We start from the raw sequence: 21,350 nt of genomic DNA, 5'->3' as shown, positions 1-21,350 counted from the left end.
TTTGCCCAAATTGGGAAAAAGACAGCCCGGAAGGCTTGGGAGGCATACCCCAGCATCACGCAGACCTTTCATGCTCTCGCTTATAGGCCATCTGTGGACGCTATTACTATGGAACTACAGAGCATAGAAAGATATGTTTCCATCCTCTATGACCGGACTACCGAGATAAAGACAGTGAATGACATGCGCCGACACTTGTTCACGAAGAAGGCAAGATCGATTGATCACATTCCCCCAACAGCAGACGCCTTCGAACAACACCTAAAACGTGCATGTTTTCAGGCTGGACACGTATGGAGTCAGGCACTTGTGCCCTACCCAGAACTTCCATCACCAGCTGATTTGGGCTGGATGAAAACAGGGACTTCTTGGACACCAATTTGGACCACAATACCACTGATACAGGAGGCATGTTCAGAGCTTACAAGCTGCCATTGTAAGTCGGCCTGTAAAGGCAACTGTAAATGCTCCAGGGCAAATCTGCCCTGCACATCATTGTGTGACTGCGATGGACAGTGCTTGTAGTACTACGCGTCTGTGCGAGAGCCTCCACCTTCCAAGTGCCCACAATATTTTAAGTTAAAACTGCAACTGTGTATAACTTTGATTAATTAATACAATTCCATTGTTATCAGAGACCAATAAAACAATGTGTATCACTTGGAATTGAAATTTTACCTAAAATACTATGAGAGATTCAAGGAAAATGGAAACACCATGGCGGCCAACTTGAAATTAAAGATGATGGATGCCAATCTTTATGCAATTGATCCCATTGGATTCAGAGACCATGAAAACATGGGGTAAGACACTGGAACTGTGGTGTTATCACTCATAGTATGGAAGTTATTGAGGGAAATAGGTCACAGAGGGCGGTCATGTTGAAATTCAATATGGCGGCCACCAGGGGTTCTGAATTTTTGGGCGCCCCTCAGGAAAACAATTGTATAGGTCCATACTACATCTGTGCCAAATTTGGTGCTTTCCTGAAAAAATGAACGATACGCCCTATTTTTCGGTCTTAACTGCCTAAGTATAAGGAGACTTTGATTGCCTGAAGTTGCGCCATTTGTAATCCTCCCGGAAACCGCCATTTTTGATCCAGGTAGCGGTAAAATGGCAGTAAACTACAGAATTCATTTATTTATATGATTTTTACTATCTTTATTTCACTTAAATTGACTTATATACTTGAACACTGCAGACTACAAATCGCCTTGTAACTTCCAATAACGTCCAGTTTGGCAGTACTGGGACATGTTAAATAGGGTAGTGAATAAGGGCGATGCATAAACTTCAGTAACGCTTGAGTAATGCTAGTGGACGGATGATTTTTAGAAACTTCTAGAAATTTTTTAAACGATCTAAATTATTTTTAACGCCGCACTTACGGAGGGTTAATATCATTCTTTTATTAAAATTGATGTATACACTTAAACACTGCACGTGGTATCGTTTCCTATGAACTCTCTAGTTACAAACAGTATTGCCAAAAGCAAGCATGTGCATAGAAAATGTGTCAATTTCCTCACCCACACACAGTATGACGATGTGCAAGTCGCAACGCAACGCCCACAACGTATGATGACGCCAGCCTCGGGACAAATTAATGATATGCAGAGTTCAAATTGCATCTTCTCTAGGGTGGGATAAAACCTGTGCGCACCTGCTGGTGGACATAAGTGACTTCAGAAGGGAACCTGTACAACTCGGCTATCCTTTGAGGAATCGGATAAATCGGTGAGGATATTCAGCGAGACAAGAACTGACGATGCTGGCTCCAGTAGTGCAGCTAACAATGAGACGAAGCTTTTAAATAAGAAAAAAAATCAGGCCGAGTCCCATTTAAGACAGTTTTCAGCAGTTGGAAAGGTTTGATAATTGCATGAATAAGTGACAGTTCGAAGCACCGGAGTTCGAGTAATTTCCTGGGGATTGCAATATCCGTTATACTTTTTTCAGCATGAAAAATCACATATAAACCAAGTGAAGAATCATTTGCTTTGCTCCCCCAAAAAAGGAATGTGATTTGCTTCAAATCCATGCTAAAAAATACACTCACGAACTGCATTCCCCATGCCAATTTGGGAGATTACAGTCGCAAATTCACTTCCACCAGTCAAGAGTCTACTGTACCCGAGGGTGGCATCTGTTGTTAGCAAGGCATCAGGAATGCAGCCCAGTGAATGCATGTCTCATAAGAAGAGCTGTAGGTATTAGGGAAATGCATTTGCTGAACATTTGTTTTGTACAATGTACAATGATCCCCACCTCATTCGCATCATGGATCCACTGACCATCAACATAGAACTTGTACTGATGATCACCCTCGGGCAGATCCAGAATGGCCACAAAATCATTGTGACTGTGGAACACAAAAAAGAGGGTAGGGCGTCTCAGTGACATCAGTTTGGAGTCTCCTTTTGGCCCTATTTTTGTCTCACCAAAAATACATCAACCACCGTCTTATACTTTGATAAACTCTGTCTAAACAGATATGAGGAGAGTTCAGCAACAAAAAAATTGAAAATGATCGTTGACAAATGTTCAGAAATAAAGGAGCTCAACTGCCATGATCCAGGATAACTGACAGAAGGTAAACATCGGCAAGACAAGGGATTGCGACGTGTAGCATACCTTTTTGCAAGAGGAATCTTGGAATGCCAGTTGTCAAAGGAGCCTGCGAGACGGACGTCCTTTCCACCACCGGGCCAGCGAAACACTGTTGGATGTGCCTGAGTTGGAAGCTTTTGAGACAGCTCCATGTCCTGCTGCCAGGCAGCAAACTCCTTATCTGCAGAAACCTGGAACAAAGACACAAAGGACGACAGTGTGAGAATGACACATATGTTCCGATGTACGAGTAGATACAGATACGATTATTCTGATCGCATCAGGTCGCCATTGAAATCGCATCACCAATGCCACCAGATGGTGACTTGCCGCCGTGACGCCATAAGCTTCAACACGTGGAGAATCAAGAACAAAGCCACATCCATTCTTATCTGATCAGTGATGAAGGAGTTGAGATGTTGATGGAGTTGGTGAAGGGAAACCCTTGAGAAACTCATTCTTCAGCAGGGAACGTTGCATGCTTGACATAGCTGGTTTGTGCATTAAATTGATGAACATTGAAATGATGGGGGTGTGATGTGATGGGGGTGAGTTGCTTGAAGGATGAAGTGGGACAAATCGTTGTGGACCCAGATGGAATTAAAGGAAGATGGAAAAGATATATGGAAATGCTGTTGAATAGAGAGAATGAATGGGATGGCAACATAGAGAGTAACCCAGTTTTAGGACCAGCAGAGAAGATAACTGAGAAGGAGGTTGAGGAAGCGATAAAAGCAATGAAGAGTAGAAAAGCGGGAGGGCCGACGGGAGTTGTGGGAGATATGTTGAAGGCAGCAGGAAGTTGGGGTGTGAAGAGAATGACAGACAACTGTAATCTGGCGGTGAAAGAAGGCCGCATTCCAGTGGATTTGGAACTGAGTACCCTCGTCCCTCTATACAAGGGGAAAGGTGACACTCGAGAGTGTGGCTCGTACCGAGCGATAAAGTTATTTGAGCATGGAATGAAGGTATTGGAAAGGGTGTTGGAGAGGAGGATAAGGAAGAAAGTGAAGATCGACGAAATGCAGTTTGGATTTATGCCAGGAAGAGGAACGACAGACGTGCTTTTTATTGTGAGGCAGTTGCAGGAGAAGTACATGGAGAAGAGGAAGAAGTTGTTTCTTGGGTTTGTTGATCTGGAGAAAGCATTCGATAGGGTTCCACGCAAAGTATTGACATGGGCAATGAGGAAATTAGGAGTGGAGGAATGGCTGATCAGAGTAGTGATGGCAATGTACAAAAGAGCGCGCACAGCTGTAAGGACGAAGGACGGGAACAGTGGTGAGTTTGAGGTGAAGGTGGAAGTGCATCAGGGGTCGGTACTAAGTCCACTACTATTTGTAGCTGTGATGGAGGTGCTGGCTCAGAACGTAAAGGAGGGTTTACCGTGGGAGTTGTTGTATGCAGATGATCGGGTGTTGATTGTGGAAAGTATGGATGGACTGAAGGAAAAGATGAACAAGTGGAAGGAATGTATGGAGACAAAAGGTCTGAAGGTGAATATCGGAAAGACGAAGGTGAAGGCAAGTGGTAAAGCATGTGGTGAGGTGGAAAGAACTGGGAAGTGGCCCTGTGCTGTGTGCAGGAAGGGTGTCGGAGTGAACTCCATTCAATGTACAATGTGCGCTGAGTGGGTTCATAAAAAATGTAGTGGTCTGAGAGGGTCATTAACCAGTGTGGCAGCTAAATTCAAATGTAAGGTGTGCACAGAGGGAGCTGCAGATGGAGGAAATGTTGAGTTGGATCTTGGAGACGGCGTGAAGCTGGAAGGTGTGAAAACATTTTGCTACCTCGGAGACATGCTGAATGGAGAAGGTGGATCAGACTCGGTAACGGTTGCGAGAGTGAGATGTGCATGGAAGAAGTTTCGGGAACTGAGTGGCGTGCTGATGAGGAAGGGGAGTGTCGATGAAGCTGAAGGGAAAGGTGTATGCTGCATGTGTGAGCAGTGTTATGATTTATGGGAGCGAGACATGGGTAATGAACGAAGAGCAGCAACAAAGGCTGGAAAGGGTGGAAATGCGAATGGTTCGGTGGATGTGCGGAGTATCGTTGAGAGAGAGGAAGACAAATCATGAATTGCGAAAGATGATGGGAATGGAGCCTGTAATTGATGCTGTGAAGAGGAACAGGTTGAGATGGTTTGGTCATGTGTTGAGGAAGGATGAAAGTGACTGGTTGAGAAGAGTGATGGAAATGAATGTGGAAGGAAGTAGAGGACGGGGAAGACCGAGAAAGACTTGGCTAAAGATGGTGGAAGAAGAAATGCGGGCAAGGGGGTTAACAAGAAGAGATGCAGAAAATAGGGCAAAATGGAGAGGATTGTCATGGGGACTGCAAGGCTAACCCCCGCTCTAGCAGGGAAAATGGCCTTAAAATGCATGTTGTTGTTGTTGTTGTTGTTGTTGTTGTATTGCAATCATCTTCCATCTGCTTGGAAATCAGCCAACATCACCGCTTTGCACAATAAAGGTGCAAAAACAGATCCTAGCAACTACAGACCAATCAGCCTTCTCCCAATTATCAGCAAAGTCATGGAATCCATCATTGCTTCAGAAATGAAATCTTTCCTCTTCTCCAATGGCTTGATCTCTGATCATCAATTTGGTTTCAGACCTGGTCACTCTACTCTGGACATGCTGCTTCTGCTTTCTCAACAATGGATGGAGGTCCTCAATGCCGAACAGGAAATTAGAGCTGTCTCCCTTGACATATCACATGCCTTCGATACGGTCTGGCACCCCGCTCTGCTCACCAAACTCTCCTCCTTTGGTATCCATGGAAATCTCCACGCATGGCTGGCGGACTTCCTCTCTAGTCGTAGTCAACGTGTGGCCCTGAATGGGTTTCTCTCATCTCCTCTTCCTGTTCAGGCTGGAGTTCCCCAAGGCAGTGTTCTGGGCCCTGTGCTTTTTCTGGTCTTCATCAATGATCTCTCTGACTCTCTTGAAAATCCTCTCTATCTCTTTGCTGATGACTCTACTCTCTGTCGCTCCATTCTTCATCCCTCAGATCGGCAGTCTGCAGCCTCCTCACTCTCTGCAGACCTGGACAAAATCACAGACTGGGCAAACAAGTGGAACGTCTTTCAATCCTGACAAATCTCACACTCTTACGATGTCTCTCTGAAAAGACCGACTGGACAACCCTCCCATCCACTTTCTGAATAATCCTCTCCAAAAAGTTCTGTCACTCAAGCTTTTGGGTCTCACTATCTGCCATGATCTTTCCTGGGAAAACCACATTTCAAATCTGGCCTCCAAAGCCAGTCGCCGACTGGGCATCCTCCGTCGTGCGAAGTCCTTCCTTGGCACACCTGAGCTCCTCACCACATACAAGGCTTTCATCCGCAGCTCAATGGAATACTGCTCTCCCCTCTGGGCTGGTGCTTCTGCCTCACACATAGCTCGTCTTCACGCTGTTGAAACCAAAGCGTTCAGAATCATTGGAATCTCCCGCGATGAAGCTAACTCCAAGGGCCTTTCACTCACTCACCGCAGGCAGGTTGGTGGTCTTTCCGTCTTCTACCGACTCCTCTCTGGCCTTGCCCCCCCAGCTCTCTCTGGGCTCTGTCCCCCAAATATTCCTACAGGTCGCACAAGATCTGCCTGCAACCCTCTTATGGTTAAACTGCCAAAATCAAGACTCTCTGCTCACCTTCACTCCTCTTTTATCCCGCCTCTGGAACAAACTCCCTCACTCTCTTCAATCCCACTCCACCCTCCAGGTCTTTAAAATAGCTGTTCACCACCATCTCTTATCTTCCCCCATCCAAAACCTTGATCTTTTCTACCCCCGCTAATTTCACCCCAAATCCACTTTTTTGAAATACCAACTTCTGTCCTGGAAGTCCTTGGTGTCCTTGTGTTTTATACTTCTCCCACCCCCCCGCCCCCCCTTCCCACACCTCCTCCCCCCAAGCCCTCTCCGTCCCACACATCTCCCTGCCCTCAAATGTTATGTTTGTGTGCTTCGCCTTCTCTCCCCATCTTGTCTTCCGCTCCCTCTTTTTATATATCTTGTTTGTCTGGTTGATTTGTTTGTGAAATAAATGTTAGCTCTTTCACGAGCCTCGATACAGTATACAAAAAAAAAAAAAAAAAAAAAATTTTTTTTGCATGTTTTAAACGTTTAACAATACGGTACTGTATAAACAATACGGTACAGTATAAACAATACGGTACTGTATAAACAATACGGTACTGTATAAACAATACGGTACTGTATAAACAATACGGTACTGTGGAGGAATGGTTGATCAGAGTAGTGATGGCAATGTACAAAAAAGCACGCACAGCTGCAAGGACGAAGGACGGGAACAGTGGTGAGTTTGAGGTGAAGGTGGGAGTGCATCAGGAGTCGGTACTAAGTCCACTACTATTTGTCGCTGTGATGGAGGTGCTGGCTCAGAACGTAAAGGAGGGTTTACCGTGGGAGTTGTTGTATGCAGATGATCTGGTGTTGATTGTGGAAAGTATGGATGGACTGAAGGAAAAGATGAACAAGTGGAAGGAATGTATGGAGACAAAAGGTCTGAAGGTGAATATCGGAAAGACGAAGGTGATGGCAAGTGGTAAAGCATGTGGTGAGGTGGAAAGAACTGGGAAGTGGCCGTGTGCTGTGTGCAGGAAGGGTGTCGGAGTGAACTCCATTCAATGTACAATGTGTGCTGAGTGGGTTCATCAAAAATGTAGTGATCTGAGAGGGTCATTCACCAGTGTGGCAGCTACATTCAAATGTAAGGTGTGCACAAAGGGAGCTGCAGATGGAGGAAATGTTGAGTTGGATCTTGGAGACGGCGTGAAGCTGGAAGGTGTGAAAACATTTTGCTACCTCGGAGACATGCTGAATGGAGAAGGTGGATCAGACTCGGCAACGGTTGCCAGAGTGACATGTGCATGGAAGACGTTTCGGGAACTGAGTGGCGTGCTGATGAGGAGGGGAGTGTCGTTGAAGCTGAAGGGAAAGGTGTATGCTGCATGCGTGAGAAGTGTTACGATTTATAGGAGCGAGACATGGGTAATGAACGTAGAGCAGCAACGAAGGTTGGAAAGGGTGGAAATGCGAATAGTTCGGTGGATGTGTGGAGTATCGTTGAGAGAGAGGAAGACAAATGATGAATTGTGAAAGATGATGGGAATAGAGCCTGTGATTGATGCTGTGAAGAGAAACAGGTTGAGATGGTTTGGTCATGTGTTGAGGAAGGATGAAAGTGACTGGTTGAGAAGAGTGATGGAAATGAATGTAGAAGGAAGTAGAGGACGGGGAAGACCGAGAAAGACTTGGCTAAAGATGGTGGAAGAAGAAATGTGGGCAAGGGGGTTAACAAGGGGAGATGCAGAAAATAGGGCAAAATGGAGAAGATTGTCATGTCAACATGACAATGACATGTCATTGTCATGTCATGTCAATTTTCATTGTCAACCCTAACCCTGAAGCAAGGCTAACCCCCGCTCTAGCAGGGAAAATGGCCTTTAAATGCCTGTTGTGTTGTTGTTGTATAAACAATACGGTACTGTATAAACAATACGGGACTGTATTAACAATACAGTCTTCTTGGGGACAATACAGTCTTCAATACAATACAGTCTTGGGAACTTCCGGTTATTCGGGCGAGTGAGGCGTGCTTCGAGCTCTCCACGGCATCGAAGTTTGAGTGTTTTCCCATTCTTGTCTTTGTCAAATTTCCACTGGTTATTTTGCTGTGTACGTGTTATTGTGTGTTTCTAGTTGGTGTTGGTTTGTGGTTCGTGCAAACTTGTGTGTAATTAATCGTTTTCTGGGTCGTACCTCGTGCGCGGCCTGGTGACTTGGGGCTTCCCTCCCCCCGTCGGTGTTTTGTCGGTTTGGGTTATTTCCTTCGCTGTATTGCTTGTTTCTTTTATTTTGTTTTCTCCCCCTCACCTCACCTCCCGAGACAAAGAATTCTATATTGATTCTTTCTCTCCTCCCGGACACGTGCTTGTTCGCTCTCCTCCTCGTCTCGGCTTGTGCCCCGCCCCCTGTATCTCGTTTTTCTTCCGCCTCTGCTCCTTCTTTCTCAAATCCACGTTCTCGCTTGGAGACTTTTCCCGGATTGTTTTTCATGGTTTTCATGGTTCTGTTTGGATATTGTTGGAATAAGTTTAAACCGCAGCCGTGATGCTGACGCCGCCCCCCCCCCCCCCCCCCGAATTTCCATGTTTTAAACGTTTCCCAGTGTGTACCCTGGTCAGAATAGGTACACCGTATCCCTGCATGTCGTAAGAGACGACTAAGAGGGTTGGCGTCAGGAAGGGCATCCGGCCATAAAAACATTGCCTCAAAAAAGAGAACCATGACAATTACAAGTACATATGGGCAGGGTGCAGCCCGAAGTGGAGATCAGTTTCTGAGGTTTGGGACATGGAATGTAGGGACAATGACAGGGAGATCAGGAGAAGTGATGGAAGTATTGGTCAGAAGAAGAGTGGACATATGTTGTGTGCAAGAGACGAGATGGAAAGGAAGTGGTGTGAAAATGGTGAAGGGTAGGCAAGGACAGAAATACAAGTTTGTGTGGCAAGGGTGCCCGGAGGGCGTGAATGGTGTTGGTGTCCTGTTTTCTGAGGAGTTTGTAGACAGTGTGGTGAGTGTGACTAGAGTGAGTGATAGGTTGATGATGGTGAAAATGATGATTGGAAAGCTCTTGGTGAACGTCATCTCGGGATATGCTACGCAGGTTGGTCGAAGCGATGAAGAGAAGGACAAGTTCTGGTGTGCGATGGAGAAGCTGATGGAAAACGTGAAAGATTAGGAAGTTGTTGTGGTGGGAGGAGACCTGAATGGACATGTGGGAAGGAGTATAGATGGTTTTGAGGGAGTTCATGGGGGTTACGGATATGGTGTGAGAAATGGAGAAGGTGAAAGGATTTTGGAGTTTGCTGATGGAGCTGATTTGTTGATTTGTAATACTCAGTTCCAGAAAGAGGATAATAAGCTTGTTACAAACACGTCAGGAGGGTCGACGACAACCGTTGACTACCTGATGGTGCGTAGGCGAGATAGGGGGCACCTCCGGGACACAAAGGTGATCCCGGGGGAGGAGGCTGTTTCACAGCACCACTTTGTTGTCTGCGACACAAGGGTGAAAGGTGCGAGGAGAGCTCGACGGGTGAAGTACCAACCAAGAATGAAGGTGTGGAGGTTGAAAGAGGTGACAGTAAGGGAGGCATTAAAAGAGAGGCTGAGTAGGGTAGAGGATGATGTGGTTGAGCTTGAAAGTGGTTGGATGTCAATGAAAGCTAGTCTGTTGGGAGCCGTTGGTGAGGTATGTGGATGGACAAAAGGACCACCGAGGCACTCGGAAACATGGTGGTGGGATGTTGAAGTTGGAAAGAGGATTGACGAGAAGAGGAAGAAGTTCAAGGAGTGGCAGAAGGCAAAGGGTACGGGAGCAGAAACAGCAGAGCATGAAAGTTATAAGGCAGCCAGGAAGGCTGCAAAGAAAGAGGTAGCAAAGGTGCAGGAGGCATGCAGGAAAATGTTCGGAGAACGCTTGGATTCGGAAGAGGGTCAGAAAGCAGTATTCAGGATTGCAAAGCACAAAGCGAAAGAGAGGTGTGATGTGATGGGGGTGAGTTGCTTGAAGGATGAAGTGGGACAAATCGTTGTCGACCCAGATGGAATTAAAGGAAGATGGAAAAGATATATGGAAATGCTGTTGAATACAGAGAATGAATGGGATGGCAACATAGAGAGTAACCCAGTTTTAGGACTGGCAGAGAAGATAACTGAGAAGGAAGTTGAGGAAGCGATAAAAGCAATGAAGAGTGGAAAAGCGGGAGGGCCGACGGGAGTTGTGGGAGATATGTTGAAGGCAGCAGGAAGTTGGGGTGTGAAGAGAATGATAGAGATCTGTAATCTGGTGGTGAAAGAAAGCCGCATTCCAGTGGATTGGGAACTGAGTACCCTCGTCCCTCTATACAAGGGGAAAGGTGACCCTCTGGAGTGTGGCTCGTACCGAGCGATACAGTTATTGGAGCATGGAATGAAGGTATTGGAAAGGGTGTTGGAGAGGAGGATAAGGAAGTAAGTGAAGATCGACGAAATGCAGTTTGGATTTATGCCAGGAAGAGGAACGACAGATGCGCTTTTCATTGTGAGGCAGTTGCAGGAGAAGTACATGGAGAAGAGGAAGAAGTTGTTTTTTGGGTTTGTTGATCTGGAGAAAGCATTCGATAGGGTTCCACGCAAAGTATTGACATGGGCATTGAGGAAGTTAGGAGTGGAGGAATGGTTGATCAGAGTAGTGATGGCAGTGTACAAAAGAGCGCGCACAGCTGTAAGGACGAAGGACGGGAACAGTGGTGAGTTTGAGGTGAAGGTGGGCGTGCATCAGGGGTCGGTACTAAGTCCACTACTATTTGTAGCTGTGATGGAGGAGCTGGCTCAGAACGTAAAGGAGGGTTTACCGTGGGAGTTGTTGTATGCAGATGATCTGGTGTTGATTGCGGAAAGTATGGATGGACTGAAGGAAAAGATGAACAAGTGGAAGGAATGTATGGAGACAAAAGGTCTGAAGGTGAATATCGGAAAGACGAAGGTGATGGCAAGTGGTAAAGCATGTGGTGAGGTGGAAAGAACTGGGAAGTGGCCGTGTGCTGTGTGCAGGAAGGGTGTCGGAGTGAACTCCATTGAATGTACAATGTGCGCTGAGTGGGTTCATCAAAAATGTAGTGGTCTGAGAGGGTCATTTACCAGTGTGGCAGCTACATTCAAATGTAAGGTGTGCACAGAGGGAGCTGCAGATGGAGGAAATGTTGAGTTGGATCTTGGAGACGGCGTGAAGCTGGAAGGTGTGAAAACATTTTGCTACCTCGGAGACATGCTGAATGGAGAAGGTGGATCAGACTCGGCAACAGTTGCTCGAGTGAGATTTCTTTTTTTTTCTTTTTTTTGTATACTGAATCGAGGCTCGTGAAAGAGCTAACATTTATTTCACTAACAAAACAACCAGACAAACAAAATATACAAAAAGAGGGAGCGGAAGACAAGATGGGGAGAGAAGGGGAAGCACACAACCACAACATTTGAGAGCAGGGAGAAGTGTGGGAGGGAGAGGGCTTGGGGGGAGGAGGCGTGGGAAGGGGAGTGAAAGGTATAAAACACAAGGGGACCGAAATTAGCGGGGGTAGAAAAGATCAAGGTTTTGGATGGGGGAGGATAAGAGATGGTGGTGAACAGCTGTTTTAGAGACCTGGAGGGTGGAGTGGGATTGAAGAGTGAGGGAGTTTGTTCCAGAGGTGGGAGAAAAGAGGAATGAAGGAGTGAAGGTGAGCAGAAAGTCTTGATTTTGGCAGTTTAACCATAAGAGGGTTGCAGGCAGATCTTGTGCGACCTGTAGGAATATTTGGGGGACAGAGCCCAGAGAGAGCTGGGGGGGCAAGGCCAGAGAGGAGTCAGTAGAAGACGGAAAGACCACCAACCTGCCTGCGGTGAGTGAGTGAAAGGCCCTTGGAGTTAGCTTCATCGCGGGAGATTCCAATGATTCTGAACGCTTTGGTTTCAACAGCGTGAAGACGAGCTAGGTGTGAGGCAGGAGCACCAGACCAGAGGGGAGAGCAGTATTCCATCGAGCTGTGGATGAAAGCGTTGTATGTGGTGAGGAGCTCAGGTGTGCCAAGGAAGGACTTCGCACGACGGAGGATGCCCAGTCGGCGACTGGCTTTGGAGGCCAGATTTAAAATGTTGTTTTCCCAGGAAAGATCATGGCAAATAGTGAGACCCAAAAGCTTGAGTGACAGAACTTCTTGGAGAGGATTATTCAGAAAGTGGATGGGAGGGTTGTCCAGTCGGTCTTTTCGGAGAGACATCGTAAGAGTGTGAGATTTATCAGGATTGAAAGACATGTTCCATTTGGATGCCCAGTCTGTGATTTTGTCCAGGTCTGCAGAGAGTGAGGAGGCTGCAGACTGCCGATCTGAGGGATGAGGAATGGAGCGACAGAGAGTAGAGTCGTCAGCAAAGAGATAGAGAGGATTTTCAAGAGAGTCAGAGAGATCATTGATGAAGACCAGAAAAAGCACAGGGCCCAGAACACTACCTTGGGGAACTCCAGCCTGAACAGGAAGAGGAGATGAGAGAAACCCATTCAGGGCCACACATTGACTACGACCAGAGAGGAAGTCCGCCAGCCATGCGTGGAGATTTCCATGGATACCAAAGGAGGAGAGTTTGGTGAGCAGAGCAGGGCGCCAGACCGTATCGAAGGCACGTGAAATGTCAAGGGAGACAGCTCTAATTCCCTGTTTGGCGTTGAGGACCTCCATCCATTGTTGAGAAAGCAGAAGCAGCATGTCCAGAGTAGAGTGACCAGGTCTGAAACCAAATTGATGATCAGAGATCAAGCTATTGGAGAAGAGGAAAGATTTCATATCTGAAGCAATGATGGATTCCATGACATGACATGACAGGAACATGAAGAGGGAGTGAAAGAGCGGAAGAACATGATTTTAGGACCCGTGGGCTGATGCCGTCAGGACCAGTTGCAGAATCAGAGTCGAGGGTTGACAGAAACTTTTCCACCTTGTCAGGAGGAAAGGACACAGAGTCCTGGAGCAGCTGGGTACGACTGGGTACGGTGGGTACAGAGAGGGATGGGTTTGGGACACAAGATTTAGAGGCAAACACAGAGTTGAGGCATTCAGGTTTTTCACGTGCAGAGTCAGCCGTTAAGCCATTTGAGGTGAGGGAGGGGATGGAGGGGGAACAAACACCAGAAACAGATTTGACCAGACGCCACCAGGATTTGGAAGAGGGAGACAGATAAGAGAGTTCGGTCTTGAGAACGGTGAGATATTGTTTCCTGGCTCTCCTGAGGGTGGACACACACTTGTTTCGGGCTTTGTGAAAGGAAATGAGATTTCCTTCCGTTGGATTTGCTTTCCAGGAGACGAAAGCAAGTTGTTTCAGGGCAACAGCCTCACCACAGGATTCCGTGTACCATGGACGGGAGGAAGGGTATGACAACTGAAGACGAGATGGGATAAATCTGTGCATGAGAGAGAGCAATTTACTTTGAAAGAATTCCCAGGATGAGTTGATGTCAGAGGCGGTAGAGATGGGAGACCAGTCCAGATGATTGATGGCTGCTTGAAGACCGTGCCAGTTGGCCTGAGTGAAATGCTAGACTCGTCGACGCTGAGGAGGCTCTGTGAGAATGGTCAGAGAGATGTCCACTTTGACAAGCACATGATCAGATGAGCCGATTGGAGCAGAAGAAGAGCAGCAGACATTTTCAGGGAAGTTAGTCATAACCAAGTCCAGAAGAGAAGATGCTCCGTTGACTGAGATCCGGGTCGGGAAATTGACAGATTGTGTCAGTCCCAGTGAGTCGCAGAAGTCCTTTGCTGAAGAGCCATGGCTGGTGAGAGAGGTACCCACACCCAGCCAACTGGCATGGTGACAATTGAAATCACCACATATGAGGAAGAGAGAGTTGGGATGGGTAGATAGAAGTTGGTCCATATTATCAGACAGCGAGATGTAGATGGAGTCATCACTGTTTGGTGGACGGTACAACACACATATGAACAAAAGGTGGGAGCGAAGGGGAAGCCGTAGCCAAAGGTATTCCTGGGGGTGAGGTGGAGAGAGGGCAGTGGAGGGCGAGTGAGGAAGAGAGTTTTTTATAAAGATAGCAACCCCACCTCCAGGACGAGGCTCAGGTCTATCATACCGGAGGAGGGAGTAACCTGGGAGAGATACCAAGGCATCAGAGACATCATGAATGAGGAAAGTTTCTGTTAAGCAGATCACATCTGGTTTGTCATAAGCAACCTGTATGGAGAGATCAGTCAAGTTTGAGCGAAGGCCCCGGATGTTTGAGGTCCATACCGTTAATGAAGAGGAAGGGGGAGCATCGGGTACAGAACAGGGGGGGGGGGGGGGAGGGGTAGGGTAGGATGTGGAAGAGGAGGAAGAGGTAGGGAGAGCTGTTGAAGGTGTGTCAGAGATTTCATAGATTTCAGAATAGCTTGGAGAAAGGGAAGAATGGGGCGGACAAAGGGTTTGATGGAGATTGGGTGAGGCACAGTGAGGTGTTATTTGAGGAGGGGGAAGAGCGAGGCAGAAGGTTGGGGGAGATGAAGGTGAAAGTTGGAAGGGGGAAGAAGCAGGGAGGATGCTTTGAGGAAGAGGGGTGAGAGGGTAGTCTAGGAGGGGAGGAGCGAGGGAGAGTCTCGGAGGGGAGGGGTGTGGGAGAAGTTTAGGAGGGAGGGGAGGGAAGGGGCAAGGGGGGAGATTTGAAAGCGATGGGTGATGGGGAGGATTTGGAGGGAAGGGGGGATGGGGAAGATTTTGAGGGGAGGGGTGAGATTGGATTTTGAAAAGTGTACGATTCATGGGAAACGAACATTTTTTGCAAAATGAGTTTGAGACCTTCGAGTCAAAAATACGTTTGAGGACGCTGAAGGAGGGGTGGAGTTCTGGAGAGTTTAGGGAATGTAGAAAAGAGGAACTGTAGGAGATGGTATTATTATTATTTTTTGGAATGAATAGATTTGGTGAGCAAGACGAAAGCATCCTTTTGTAGGAGAAGAAGAAGAAGGTGTTATAATATATGAGAGAAAATAGTTGTTCAGGGGAGAGATTATACATTTCTAACCACGTGATCGCGTGATCGCGAACAACGTGAACGAAGAACGAACGAACAAATAAGAACAATTAAACGCATAAGACCTGAGAAGGAAATAATTTTTTTGGGTTTTTTTTTTTTTGAGTAGAGATATTAACAAGGAGGTATGGGGTGAACGACTGGGACGAACAGAGAACGAAAATAAATGCAGCGCATTCGACGAACCGCTGAGAGAAAAACAAAACCACAAGGTCGGAGACGGTACGGTAGCCTAAGCCTACGAGTACTTGGCCTCAGAATACTCGATACGTAGTAACCGACGATTGTGTATACATGTACGAAAAAATTAGCACCGAAAATTTTCCAAAAGATACGCTATAGGTACACACACCGAAAGATAGATACAGTCTCGACAAAAACACAATTGTGAAAGATTACTTAGCTTCGAAAGCGTGAGCGCATGGAACAGCTTCGAAAAGCAGCTGCTTCGAAAGAACAGCTTCGAAAAATTTATACTTAACTTAAACTGGGAAAAGCAGAGAATGAAAGTTATTTGAGCATAAAAAAGACAGACCGCTGAGAGAAAAACAAAGCCTCAAGGTTGGACACTGTACAAGGCCTCAGAAGACACGATACGAATTAACACGATTTTCTGTACAGGTATGAAAGATTTGCACGGAAAAAACTTTCTCGGGACACAATATAGGTACACACACCATAAAATAAATACAGTTATAACGAAAATACAAATGGGAACAATTACTTAACTTCGATTTCGATGGACAGTGTGGAGAGCTGCGAAAAAACGAAACCTCGCCGGCAAGACCGGAAGCGGAAGCCGAGCGGAAGCCGAGATGTGCATGGAAGAAGTTTCGGGAACTGAGTGGCGTGCTGATGAGGAGGAGAGTGTCGCTGAAGCTGAAGGGAAAGGTGTATGCTGCATGTGTGAGAAGTGTTATGATTTATGGGAGCGAGACATGGGTAATGAACGTAGAGCAGCAACGAAGGCTGGAAAGGGTGGAAATGCGAATGGTTCGATGGATGTGCGGAGTATCGTTGAGAGAGAGGAAGACAAATGATGAATTGCGAAAGATGATGGGAATAGAGCCTGTGATTGATGCTGTGAAGAGGAACAGGTTGAGATGGTTTGGTCATGTGTTGAGGAAGGATGAAAGTGACTGGTTGAGAAGAGTGATGGAAGTTAATGTAGAAGGAAGTAGAGGACGGGGAAGACCGAGAAAGACTTGGCGAAAGATGGTGGAAGAAGAAATGCGGGCAAGGGGGTTAACAAGGAGAGATGCAGAAAATAGGGCAAAATGGAGAAGATTGTCATGGGGACCGCAAGGCTAACCCCCGCTCTAGCAGGGAAAATGGCCTTAAAATGCATGTTGTTGTTGTTGTTGTATAAACAATACGGTACTGTATACAAGCTGTACTTCGACTCTACTCAAACACTACCAAATGCAGAACAACCATTCAAGATGGTGTCAAATCTATGGTGTAACACGATTCAAACGATACATCAAACATGCAAGTGTTTTAGGTGTGCAGGTAAGCAGTGGATGCTGTCAAGACTCGTGAACGATGCACCTGTGGAAGATCACAAAACTCCGGATTTAAATACCACCTTTGTTGTTGTTTTGTATGCAACCCGTGGCTGCTGGTTGCATCATTGCTGGGAGTGTGGCTGTGCCGCTGATGCAGTGGTGCTCCTGTTTCCCAGAGGCTGGTACTCATTTTGACAGGCTGAGCCAAAACACGTGATTTAACACTGACAGGGGCTCAAACTCAAGACCCTAAGATCGTAATCCAGCCCCTTAACTGTTAAGCTAACAGCAGGCTTAAATACCACCTCAATATTTCATTTTGCAGGTAGCGTCCCACCTTAAGATGGTCCGTCTGGAAGAGGTACGGCGCGTCTGGGCTCTCCACTATGATCTTGGAAGCATCGGACTCTCGGTTGTCTCGCCGTGGGGTCTTCGTACTTCCCTGGCGCTCGCTTGTTGTGTTCCCCATGATGACCTAGGGAATACGGTCACCAGCCTGTCATTTATCAAAGGAGCTGACGGATATTGGTAATTCCCCTCCCTGACTGTCCTTGTGTAAATGTTGAAGCAAAATAACTTTCATAACTACAACGGCACTCAGTAGCGAGCAAACCTCCGCCTGGTTGGCCATATCACTCAATGGTGAAGAAAAACTTTTAAAATTCCACTAGCTGGATCCAGATCTGGATCTTCACCAACATTGAATCAATTCTTCCTTGTCACAACACAACTTGTCCAACAAGTTTCTTCCAAATCCATGCAGAACTTTTTGAGATATCCTGCTATGTACCGTTTTTGGCCCTATCTCACAAGGGGGAAGAATCACTTAAAAAAATAAATAAAATTCTCATATCCGAATCCATATTCAGATCTTCACCAAAATCGAATTGTTTCTTCCTTGTCACACACACAACATGTCCAACAAGTTTCGGCCAAATCCATCCATAACTTTTTGAGATATCCTATGTACCGTTTTTGGCCCGATCTCCCAATGGCGAAGAATCACAAAAAATTCTAGTAGCCGGATCCAAATCCGGATCTTCACCAAAATCTAATCATTTCGTCGGAGTCAGATACGCTACATCTTTGCCAAATTTCGTCCGAATCCGTCCACAACTTTTTGAGATATTTTGTTCACAGACAAACGGACAGACAGACAAACAGACAGGGGTGAAAACATAACCTCCTTCCACCTTTGGTGGCGGAGGTAATAAGCCTGCCGTCTCACTTTCATCATCAACCACTCTTCCTGAGCTATTCCTCAATGATGTAATAAAAATCCAATTAAATCCCATGAGCGACGTTTCCATCACACAAGACTCAAGAATAGGTCTCAGTTAGGTAGTTCTGTCGCCTCCACCTATAGGGCAAAGGGGGGCATTAAGCTCCAGGGGGCATTAGGCTCCACTACATTGTAAATGCATATTTACCTTCAAGATTTACCATGAAGTGGAGCCTAATGCTCCCTGGAGCTTAATGCCCCCTTTGCCCTACTCCTATAGTTTTCATCCCCCTTATTTAGCACCTCAATCCTAAAACATTCCGAATTAATTTGTTTATATCAAGTTCGGATTAATCCTGCCCACAGAAATGTCACCAAAATGCAATTGGGCGGCCAGCACAGCCATGATAGGTGCACAGGCCGTCATTTCTACGATCAAACAGTATACGAGCGCGCGCACACACACACACACACACACACACACACACACACACACACACACACACACACACACACACACACACACACACACACCCTCAGTCAAAGACTCGAATCAACAGACTACTGTACTACTGTATACACTATACATAAACATAAACACAACATGGCTGTCCGACCGACTCTCGTTCCCATTTATCTCTACCTGTCCATTAATGTGAGGAAACAACAATCTTTTGAAAATACTGACTGGACTTCGTATATTCCGTGCGTTTACGAACCTGTCAGACTCGATCGGAGACACCGTTTACGAACCTGCCAGCCACTGTTCCCGTCAACCTATTATTCCTAATCCGCTTCTTCTTCTTCTTCCAATCCTACCTCTTATTGGTCTCCTTCTTCGCCGCACTTTTTCTTTTGATTTTAATAGCGTTTTCAGAGCCGCGAGGCTCCACATACGCCACACACCGAAACAATTCACCTGAAGCAAACAAGTAATGAGGACTTTATATTGTTTGCTCCGTTTCTTTTATCAATTGTAAAACCTACTTGCTGAGTTGAGGGTGCTTTTGGGTTCAATCGGCACAGTCAGTGTATGCGGTTCCACCACCACCGGCACCACAACAACTACTACTACTTTTACTTCTTCTTCCTCTTCCTATTTTTCTTCTTCTCCTTCTTCCACTACATATTATTTTCCACTTCCTTTTCTTCACTATGAAAAATACATCATAATGTAAACCCCAAGTTTGGACTGGATTTTCGGCTATTAATAACTTTTATTAGACGAGTTCATTATCGACTATGCGATACATTATCCATTGAACGTTTTACAAAAAACAAAATAATATGTTGACACTTATCTAGAACATACACGCTCTATATTTAACGTATCGTATTTACGAATAAATGCTTTACCATCCCAAATATTGCACAGGAAAAGCAAAACATAGCAATAAGGTATCACGAAGTAGTGTAAAGAAAAATATAAAATAAAATAATTTGCACGGGTGGCGGAAACATTTCTTTAATTTCAAATATAAAGGTTTTTCAACACGGGATATTGAAGTGTGGAGCTGCGCACACAACTTGCTTGCCAAAGAGGTAGGCCACAACGCGTTTGATAACCAAAAGAGTCTTTATTAAGAAAGCTCAAACTGCAGCACTGGGCGTGGGCGGGCTCGAGCTTGGAGCCCGCATATATGTGCCGAGGCCACGCCTAGTCCCCGGGTGTGGCCGATCGGTCGATAGGCGGGGCATGCCTGCCAGTTCCCCGCCTGGACGTTCCCGCCACCTGCTGGTGCGCTGAATTCGTGTCCTCTTGCTTGTGTCCGCCACACGCGCCCCCCCCAGAATTCCCGCGCACGGCGCACCTGAAGGGTGAGTTTGCGGGGAAGCCGGATGACCCGGCCGAAACTCCCCTTGGCGATGGGTGCCGGTCTGGGAGGTGGCGGGACGGCGGGGCTGGGGGGTGCCGGGGGTCCGACCGCCGGGGGGCGGCCTCGACGCGGAGGAAGAGCTGCTGGCGGGGGTGCCGGGGGTCCGACCGCCGGGGGGCGGCCTCGACGCGGAGGCAGAGCCACTGGCGGGGGGTGGTCCGGATCGAGGTGGGCCGGCTTGAGGCGGTCCACGGAAATGCGATCCGGGGCACCGCGATGTCGACCGTGAAAAATTTGTCCCCGATCTCCAACACGCGGAAGGGCCCGTCGTACGGGGGCCGTAGCGGTGCCCGGTGGGCGTCGTGCCGGATGAACACGTACTTTGCCGTGCGAAGCTCCGGGGCAACGTGGGAAGGCGGGCAACCGTGGTGTGCCGTTGGCACCGGGGCGAACCTCCGGGCGGTCTCCTGAAGGGCGGAGTGCTGTTGTGCCGCGGACCAAGGAGCCGTGGAGTCGGGGATAAATTCACCCGGTACCCGCAGGGGTTGCCCGAAGACCAGCTCCGCCGAGGACGCGCGCAGGTCGTCCTTGGGCGCCGTCCTGAGGCCCAGCAGGACCCAGGGGAGTCTGTCGACCCAGCCGCCATCGCAGAGGCTGGCCCGGAGCGCGGCCTTCATGGAGCGATGAAAGCGCTCGCACAGGCCATTGGCCTGGGGGTGGTAGGCCGTGGTGCGGTTTAGTTTCACCCCGAGCCCTTGCGCCACCGCGGCCCAGAGCTCCGAGGTGAACTGGGGGCCGTGGTCGGACGAGATGTCCGAGGGGGCACCGAACCGGGCAACCCAAGTGGCGATAAAGAGTTGCGCCACCTCAGCCGCAGACGTCGCCGCCAATGGGACTGCCTTGCGTGCCAGCGCGCAAAGGTCCACCGCCACACCCAGGCACCGGGTCGGGGTCACCAGTGAAGTGTGGTGCTGCGCACACAACTTGCTTGCCAAAGAGGTAGGCCACAACGCGTTTGATAACCAAAAGAGTCTTTATTAAGAAAGCTCAAACTGCAGCACTGGGCGGACTCGAGCTTGGAGCCCGCATATATGTTCCGAGGCCACGCCTAGTCCCCGGGCGTGGCCGATCGGTCGATAGGCGGGGCATGCCTACCAGTTCCCCGCCTGGACGTTCGCGCCACCTGCTGGTGCGCTGAATTCGTGTCCTCTTGCTTGTGGCCGCCACAATATTAAACTTAAAGGGAAAACAGATGTAAAACAGACCATAAATAATTTAAAACAGGTCTCAGCTCTCAAAATTTGGTATTTACTTTAAGGGATTAGTGGTGGAGCAGGTACAATGGATGATATGCAGGCAGGAAGAGGGGAGATGAGATGACACCACGGACGAATCAACATAAGCAGCATGTTTTTGAGTCAGTGCAGGCGAATCTGCCACTGTGAATACGCGAATATGCCAATAGGAATCTACGAATCAGCAACGGTGAATCCACGAATCTGCCAATTATGAATCCACCAATCTGCCAATTTATGAATGCGCGAATCTGCAACGGC

At 47.5% G+C, this 21,350-nt stretch overlaps 1 protein-coding gene across 2 annotated transcripts in view; it reads right to left on the bottom strand.

Moving 5' to 3' along the window:
- PRKAB1 (protein kinase AMP-activated non-catalytic subunit beta 1) overlaps positions 1–19,171 on the bottom strand; it is a 29,400-nt gene extending 10,229 nt beyond the window's left edge. Inside the window, exons 1-4 of one of the 2 annotated variants that reach the window (XM_068113431.2) lie at positions 18,697–19,171; positions 17,093–17,230; positions 2,638–2,804; positions 2,272–2,365 (exon numbers count right to left, since the gene is read on the bottom strand). In XM_068113431.2, the coding sequence (XP_067969532.2) occupies positions 2,272–2,365; positions 2,638–2,804; positions 17,093–17,224 (393 nt within the window). In that variant the 5' untranslated portion in view covers positions 17,225–17,230; positions 18,697–19,171. The remainder of the gene's footprint in view (positions 1–2,271; positions 2,366–2,637; positions 2,805–17,092; positions 17,231–18,696) is intronic. The other variant, XM_068113432.2, reaches the window with a different exon arrangement.
- Positions 19,172–21,350: the final 2,179 nt, after the last annotated feature.

The sequence above is a fragment of the Myxine glutinosa genome, chromosome 4, assembly GCF_964187855.1.
Source record: "Myxine glutinosa chromosome 4, kmMyxGlut1.1, whole genome shotgun sequence".
Taxonomy (NCBI): Eukaryota; Metazoa; Chordata; class Myxini; order Myxiniformes; family Myxinidae; genus Myxine; species Myxine glutinosa.
The sequence above is the reverse complement of the archived record's forward strand: the minus strand, read 5'-3'. Positions and strand labels throughout refer to the sequence as shown.